The sequence below is a fragment of the Mesitornis unicolor genome, unplaced genomic scaffold (assembly GCF_000695765.1).
Source record: "Mesitornis unicolor isolate BGI_N332 unplaced genomic scaffold, ASM69576v1 scaffold10267, whole genome shotgun sequence".
NCBI lineage: Eukaryota > Metazoa > Chordata > Aves > Mesitornithiformes > Mesitornithidae > Mesitornis > Mesitornis unicolor.
In genome coordinates, this window is record NW_010197100.1 from 13,454 (window position 1) to 22,456 (window position 9,003).

The 9,003-nt window shown below is 37.3% G+C and overlaps 1 protein-coding gene across 1 annotated transcript in view; it reads left to right on the forward strand.

Annotated features, from left to right (window-relative positions):
* The window catches only part of RGS12 (regulator of G-protein signaling 12), a 79,808-nt gene that overhangs the window by 10,257 nt on the left and 60,548 nt on the right, over positions 1-9,003 (forward strand). Inside the window, exon 2 of the mRNA XM_010188691.1 lies at positions 6,450-6,569. Within this exon, the coding sequence (XP_010186993.1) occupies positions 6,450-6,569 (120 nt within the window). The remainder of the gene's footprint in view (positions 1-6,449; positions 6,570-9,003) is intronic.

Consider the following 9,003-nt stretch of genomic DNA (forward strand, 5'->3'; position numbering starts at 1 on the left):
AAATGTGATGATTTTAGAGTTGTGATTAAGCTCTGTGACACATAGAACATTGCAATTAATCAGAAATCAGTACTCAGATTGACATCTGTCCTACAGACACTCATAGACAGAGTTTTTGTTAAAAGAATCTAATTCATTGGGCTTTTTAGTATAGGGAGATACTCACCTGGCTAATTGGCTTTCCGGAGCAGGATGGCCAGTTGCTCTCGGGCCACTGTTGGCTGTTTCTGTTGCAAGCGTGGTTTAGCTGCATTCTGTAAGACTCCCGAAACTGTTCTGGTGAGTTCTTCTAGTAAATTTTTCTGGTAAGTGGCCCCATGTGACCATTCTAGTTTGTGTGTGGTCCTTTTGTATTGATTATTTTAAATGGTCAGGACAGAGGATAGTATACTTTTTCTACCTGCACAGGAGGAAGAAGCAATTTCTATCACAATTATTACACATCAATAACTATATTTCTGTTTTAGAGCTCTTACAACTTTGTTCATAACATCAAATTATTTTTTTTCCTCAGACATTTAAAAATTTTCGCTCTTGTGCCTGTGAATCCTGTGAGATTAACTTTCTTCATGAGTTTTGAAAGCATTTGAACGCATCCTTCTGTAAATGTATATGATCAGGCTTGTTAGAATGGCATCTTTTAAACTTTTTAGATTAGTTCCCCTTCTTGTATTTTACCTTTCCCTCTTCCTGTTCTTCCACGTAGCAGCCAGAATCTCTGTCCTGTAAGATTCAGCCCCTTCAGTTTTCCCTCAAGGTCACAAACTGCAATGTGTTTTCCATGAAAAGATAAAATTTGCAAGATGTTGTAAAGCTGGCCTAAGCCTCACAGTTTTTCTTTCTCCTTTTTTCCTCCTGCCTGCCAGCTCCCTGCATTTTGTCGTTGTCAAGGATGCTTGAAAGCAGTAGCAAAAATCTCCCTCTTCCTTGGCCTCTTGTCTTCCAAGAGCTGCCAGTGTTCCCGCTACCTCCTTCCTCCTCCTCTAGTTTTGAAACCGTTGTATCAGAGGAGAGGAATCTCACTGTTTTAGAGAGACACAAAGACCATGTAGTACAAACTGGAAATTTCAGATTGTAATGCATGACAATTTGTTAAAGAGTTATAGCACTTGATAAGTGCATTTGCTAGGATATGAAAGAGCATGATACAGCTCATGCTATAGCTGGGAATTTCTTTAAGCTAATTGAAGATGTTTTGTAGAGGTGTTTGGTTTCTTTGGGTTGTGAATAATTGATAAAGTTTCATCACCTTGCATCTGTGCGCTCAGGCCCAGGTTAGGGTATCGTATCCACTGCCATCGTTTCGCATTGCATTTCTTTGGTAGTTCCCATCACGCTCAGGCTGCAGTTGGCAATGAGCATCATCAGTTGCGTTGTCATGACTGTCTGTGGATCTGTTAAAAACCAGGATTATTTCATTTCATAAACTGTAGTTTAAAGTTAGTGGAGATGAGGGAGCAGCCTGCTGCAGTCTGGGAGCTGGCACAAGTGCTCTGAGGTGCATGTGAAGTCCTTTAAGCCAGCACAGTTGCTGAAAAAAAATGTTATATGGAGCTAGTGCCTAACTTGTTTGTTAGTTAAAATTACTTCTAAGAGCCCATCCTTTTTCTCACTGACTTTAAAGAACTAGATTTATGCAAGTTATCTTGTATTTGTTAATTTTGGGGTTTTCTGTCCCTCCGTTTGCAGTTTAACATGAGTCCTGTGCTTCACTGCCTCTGTCTTGCTAATACATGGAGTACAAATGTTCCTCTTTCACACTTGTACTTGGCTTGTACACCTTGGACACATTCCCAAACTGCTTCTATATCAATCCTTCTTAAAAACTTTTGTTTAAAAGTTTAAAAATTAAAAAAAGAAGTAATTGCATTTGAAGGGAAAGAAAGACTATAGTTTGATCAGGGATTTGATGGTTATTTCAGGGGATGGTATTTGCACTTGCCATTTCCTGTTAGCCTAAGGAAAAGGGGATGATCTAGTAATAAATTTAAAAAAAATATTATGCAGACCCATCCATTGTACATTTCAGTCCATGCTAGTTCATAATTTTTAACTTAGTTACAGGAATAGAAAAAGGAATGTTGGGTTTTTTTTAAACCGTTAGTGTGTTAATTCGTTTAATCCTTTGTTGTTTTCCTCCCCATCTGCCAAATCATAACAGGATAAAGGCTTTCAGAGAGAGGTTCTTTTGTGCTTTTACCACCGGACCCATCCTTTGTCCTGCTTTTTCTCTTGTGATTATACATTTAACTGGTATTTCAGTCCATGCTAGTTCATAATTTTTAACTTAGTTACAAGAATAGAAAAAGGAATGTTGGGTTTTTTTTAAACCGTTAGTGTGTTAATTCGTTTAATCCTTTGTTGTTTTCCTCCCCATCTGCCAAATCATAACAGGATAAAGGCTTTCAGAGAGAGGTTCTTTTGTGCTTTTACCACCGTAGATGGTAGTAGCAGAGGTCTAAGTATCTGTATTGCAAAGTGCAGAGGATGTGTTGCTGTAGAACTTGCTTTTCCCTAATCAACTTTTTTCGCAAATTTCTGTGCTTTTGTGATTGTTTCTGAATTCCTAAAATAAAGGCACTTAGTGAAGTGTCAGATGGACTTTAGTACCTAAGACTGTTCTGTTCTAGGATTTCTTAGATTTTCTTAAATACCTAGATATTTTTAGAGTTTTCTTTTATAGATTCAGCAACACAGTGTTTCCAGAAGAGAATCTTTATACATGATAGTACATAGTTCTTGGGATTATAGGCTATTTGTATTTAAAAAAATCCACAGCCTGATGTTTCTGTAGCAATTGTCAGTGTTTTAGTTTGGTATCTAACAGTGAATGAAACAGCATTTTAGCTGGTCATATAGTGTACTGTAATTTTTTTTAGGTTCATTGAATGTTTTTTAATATCTGTTTAACAGTATGACAAAGGTTTTTAGAAGTATGATGATTTCTTTATGGCTTACACTGCAAAATTTACGTTAATATCAGTCACTGCATTGGCAATCTCACTTTGCCCAGATGCTGTGGATTTCTTTAGCCATGCTGATTAGTATTTTCTAATTGCAATGGCTGTTCTCTCTCCAAGTCATGGATACTTTATTTCCAGCTTTTCGGAGTCCCACAAAAAACATTTGCCAAAATGTTGCTGCTATTATTTAAGTTATGTGATTCTTTCTTTCTTTGTGTGTGCGTGTGCGTGTGTGTGTGTGTATGCAAGGCAATTTTCTTAATTGATCTGCAGAAAGAGGTCTGCCTTCATGGTCTGAATGTCTGGAATGGAGTCAAGAAAGGATGAAAAAGGAGACTTTGCAGCAGCATTACCAGGAAATTAAATACTTCATGAACTGCAGTCTTTTTTAAAGCAATGTCTTCCTTGATTTCCTAGATTATTAATTTGCTTCTTCAGAGCAAGGAAGAGATTTTGTGTGTTGAAAATGTTTTCCTAATTGCAGTTGTTACCCAAATGGGTTGGGGAAATGGTTAGCTCAGTGAACTTTTATATTTTATAATAATTTCTTAAGCACTGTTTTATTCACAGGGTCTTTTTTTCCCCTGCTCTTATCTTTACCATTCCATCCAGGGCTCAGTAGTGAGTTTTCTATAAGAATGTCAAAAACCTTAAATAAAAATTTTGATTGGATACTGATTTACTGTTCTCTTTTCTACTACTACACAACTTGCAAGTGTTTTTTGCCCGCTCTCTCTTTGTTATGTTTCTGACTGTAAATAGGTAAGCAGCATTTACTTCTAAAGTGGAGCATCTGGTGATAATTAATCTTATCTGGAGTCTGCTGCTTAGTGGAATCTAATTAGATTTGTCTTTGGGCCGTTTGTTCCTGCAATTTGTAATGTTACTGTTTCAAAAAGTTGTATGTCTTAATCTCCTAGAATTGTATACAGCAGTCTCCACTATTTAAACATACACCGGACAGTTTGTGTTATTTTTGAGCTGAATTAGAAAGAAAAGTGAAAATGTATTCACTATTCAAAATAGATATGACTGGTATCGATCGTTTTTTCCCTTTGTTTCCTTTCATCAGTTTTCTTTTACGAAAAATGAAGTCCTCCGAGGGATGCATCTTGTTCTGAGAAATACATGAAAGACATTAAGCAAGATTCATACTGTTTAACTATTTAATTACTTTCAAAATACCCATTTTACTCACACTAATGATGTCATTAATTTCACTGGCCTTAGAATTTGCTGAGCAGGACATAGTTTTATAGTTTTTTTCACTAATTCACAGATTAAAAATTTAAAAATTGCAAAATTGGTATGGTCATACTTGACTAGTGGTGAAACCTAGGAGTTGTACAGATTTATTCGTGCTGCTTTAACAGGAATGTACTCATACAGGAGAAGCCATGTCAGTGTTTTGCTGTGTCGTGCAGCACCAGTAATGGATACAGCTGAATTCAGTCAGGGGTTAGTGTGGAGTTCACTGTTTGACACAGATTACTGCGTTAGGTATAAGCTTTCCCTTTAGACAGAAAAGACTGCTGGGGCTGTAAGGGATGAGCCAAGCGTGAGCTGCTTGCGTGGTACCTGCTGGGATGAGCAGATGATTTTAAAAGTGGCTCAAAAAGACAGGACCTGTCCCCATTCCAGTGGGTGCTGTCTACGAACATTTACAGAGAGCAACTTTCCTGTCTTCACATTGAATTGATCATTTTAGCAAAAGCCATCTCAGCTTGTTTGTACCGTACTTTTAAATGTTCTCTCAAAAGCATTATAAGTTAATCTCCAGTTGCCAAATTTCCAGTTTTCCTTGGCAGAACCTTCCCAGTTTTCTTCTTGGCCAGTAAAAAAAACCAACCTTTAGTAAATTGAAAATTGGGAGGGAAGGAGATTTCATATAAAAATGGATCACTTTTAATACTGAATGAGGAAGCTGGAATCGTGTGGCCTGTTGCAGTGATGAACCTGCTACATACTTTGGATCCAGATTCCTGTGTACCGTGTTACATCTCGACACTTTCACAGGCTTGTAAGCAAAATCTGTTGTGAATGGTGGTGACAGTCAGAGCCCTGTTGCTGAAGAACAGTCTTAACTGTATAAGAATAAGCAAAAGGGCAGACTTCTCCTGTTGGATACCTTATCTTTTATTTCATTAAGGAGGCTGTATGATATTCAATGCTCTACTCTGTATGAGTGGTTGTTAGCATGGGCTTGTAAGAATGTGAAATTTATGATTGTTCTTTTGGTTAATGTGACGTATATAGACTTTCAAATGAGTGATCAGTGGATACCAAAATACTTCAGAATTGAGAACACAGCAACTTACCCGAAGGAAGAAACAAATATAAAATTTAGTCATTACAAAGCTGCCAATAAGCAATTACAAAAATACTAATAAATATATTTTAAGCTTGGAATCGTAGAATTGTTTAGGTTGGAAAAGACCTATAATGTCATTGAGTCCAACCATTAACCTAGTGCTGCCAAGCCCACCACTAAACCGTGTCCCTAAGCACCACATCTACACGTAAATGTGCAGATGAAGAATGGTGAAGACAGATGCTGACATGGAATAGAAGAAAATTTACTCTGAATTAAACTCCATTATTTTCTGGAGTGAAAAAGCATCAGAAGACAGGGAGGAACAGTGAAAGGAATCCAAAATTTGAGGCACATAATCACAAGTTTTCATAATGTAGTGAGTTTATGTACATCTGCTTAGCACCACTCACTGACTGTGTGCCTACTCCTAGGTTTAAGATTACACTTTGCCATTCGGCATAAACTAGATATGTACATGCTGAGCTGTCGTAGCTTAACGAACATCTGGTGACTTTTTAAGAGTATGATTATGGGGAAAAGAGAGAGCCATTAGATTTAATTATTGCAGCACCGATTCCAGTCGTGGAACATCCACATGAGGTAGTTTCTTTCCTCAGGGCAAAAGTTCCTGCATTTTGTACTGTGTGATTTGAACAGCTGGACTTCACAGTAGCAAGCCTTTTCAAAAAACTGAGTAGTGAAAATAAGATTTTTTTTAAAAGTGTGGAGAAAAATTTCAACAGAAGGTGGGTGAGACGATTCCTAGGATGGCAATTTCCTATAGAAAGAACAAATATTTTGTCATTGTAAATATTTTCCAGTTAAGACAGTAAAGAGCTGGATTTGTCTTGCTTTTAGTTAAGTGCTGTCTACAAATACTGACATAGCATGTGTACACTTTAGCAACCTAAATGATGACTTATGTTTATACAGTAACTTAATGCTGACTGTTTATGATATTTGACTTTAGTAATTTCATAACTTTAATGATTTTAACACATGATTTTACAGGGACATGACAAGTGATGAGTGGTCCTGTTACAAGTTTGCAAATCCATTTCCCTGGAATTCTGTACCTATCAATGCTTAAAATTCAGATGTTGTCACTACGATCAGCAATGTACTAAAATTAAAGTAGTAACATAATAATATATCTTTTCTGTTTTGTTTAGGGTGCAAAATTTGGACATGCAATGGGATTAAATCAGGCTCCCCCCTCACGTTCTTCCGTTCGAAGATCCTTTGGAAGATCTAAGCGATTCAGTATTACTCGTTCTCTCGATGACCTTGAGGTAATTAACTTTCACTTAAAACTTCGAAGTGAATCCTAGAGAGGAACTTACAATAGTCAGTGCTGATCATTTGTGAAAGTAAGTAATATCTGTAGTGTAATAGTTACTAATCATCCTAGGGTATTTATGTGAGGGGAATACAGATTTCAGGTGTCACGTGAATTCTTCAGTGTTTCTTTAATAGTGTCCATCGATGCCAGTAGTGGCCATTCTTTCTGGGGGGAATTTTGGCTTTTCTTTACCCATCACAGCTGGTTATGTAAAGCAAAACAATACAGTTTTGCTGATCAAAATGTTCATCGTATCTTAGAAATCATTGTATCATAATGTCATATAAAAAAATCAAATGCTCATCATACTCTTTTTGATTCAGCTGATGATCATTGCATTGAGAACATTTTGGGAGAGCTGTATTTGTTGCTAGACCAGACTCTTTACGTAACTTCCTAAGGAATGTAGCCTACTGAGTATGGAAAAGTTTTAAAAAATACTTAATATGTTTTTCTTCCTTATATGTCAGCAGCTGAGAAAACGGAATTACTCATCAACTTGGTCATTGATTATGGTGAATTTGTGTCTTTCTGAGTGTAACATAATAACGGTAGTATCATCTGGTGTAACAGCAGGTGATGCCTGGGCCTCAGTGGCCAAATCTTGTTGATTTTGGTGAAAATGAGGAATGAAAAGCCATATGAAAGCTGCTCCTCTTGCTCAGTTTAGAGTCTCCCTCAACCAGCTGCAGGAATATGGCTTCATTGCATCTTCTCTACTAGTGTGCTTCCTAGAGAAAACCTGACCCGTAGTGATGTGAAGGCAAATGGAGAGCTTTTCCCCTTACCTCTTTATCTTGCTTATCTGGGAGAAGGTTTGTGGTTCAGGAGAAACAAAAACATGTGCAGAGCTCTTGGCATAGGAACCATGTCATACATATTATACAGCTCTTCAGCATGGGAGGGAATGTGGCACAGTGATTCCTCTAAATGGGAAGGAGGTGTTTAGAAAGCATTTCAGATGGGAGGAGGAAAGCAGGAGATATACTGAGTTTCCTGCTGCAGGAAAATGTAGAAAGAACGGCTTTTCACTGGCTGTGAACTAAGGGAGAGGGGAGCTCAGCGCACTGGGTTTTTAAGGAGCAGGATATATGGAAGGAGCTTCTGGTGTGCTTAGGGAATGCAGGTAGGAACTGAAATTTAAAACATGTGAGAAGTAATGCCATTTTTCGTTGTGGTCTATTTCTGTCTTGTTAGCTGAAGCTTTTAAGTGTCTTGGGTTTTTTTCTAGTCATGGAAAACACTTTTTCATTTCCTTGCTCTCATAACTTTAATACAGTAAGTGCATAACTTTAAAAAACACCAGCAAGATCCTCTGGATAAAGCTGTTTGGGAACTGTCCAGCTACATTTTTCTTCATCAGAAAATAGTGATTCATCTAAATTAAAAAAGCTTGCTACTATGTGTTACCAGTTTAGACAGAACTTCTGGTCACAGTAAGAGAAAATCCCCTCAGAATATCTAAGAACCTAGTGCTAGTAATTCATATGCAATAGAAAGAACATGGTTCACACTCTGTTCTTCCAGATTCAGATTTCATAGAAATTTATATACACATTTTGTATTTTGAGAGAGTATTTTAAACACCAAGGATGTAATTTAATTTCTGAAAGACCTGTTTTACATTGCATTAAAATAGGGACTTGGTACTCACTTTCTGTTAATTTCAGTCATAGTCACTGGCCTAAAAAGTCCATTTTTCTCTTGTTATGTCTTAGTTGGTATTCGTTAGTGTGTTCAGATTGAGTAGTGTCAACAGGAGGGATTGAGATGCTCTCTGCTACCCAATGTCCTAATTGTTAAAGCTGTTACTTTGGATGGGGAAACTTACATACCGGGTCATGGTATGAATCGGACAAAGAAACAATTGGTATTAAAAACTGTATTTGGATGAATGCCTTTACTACATGTGGCTATTTGGGTGTGGACTCTGCCCTCTGGCAATTCCTTCTTTTCAGTTTGAAAGCTCATTTCCCCCCCCCATGCATATTAGAGAATGTATCTTAGCCACCGGGAGAAATACCAACTGAAAGAAGAATTTCAAAAGCTTCATAAGTTGAAGTAAAATAGTGTTGAGGTAACTTTAGTGTTGATACTGCAGCACTTTCCACAAGTACTGTTACACTGAGCGTAGTAGAACACAATGTTGTTAGTACATGTTTAGATTATGTCAGGCCATCTATTTAGAGTTGCTGGAAGAAGAAATAACAATACCAGGAAATTCTTAGAGACTCCACCTTTGGAATAATGATCATGAACCTATTATGTAGGCGGCTCTGTTTTTGTGTTCTTTCCAGTTATCTTAGCAGAATGGATAAGGTACTAATCCAAACACAAAGTTTGAAAATGAATACGCTTCTCTAAGCTTGTGGGTTTGATTCCTG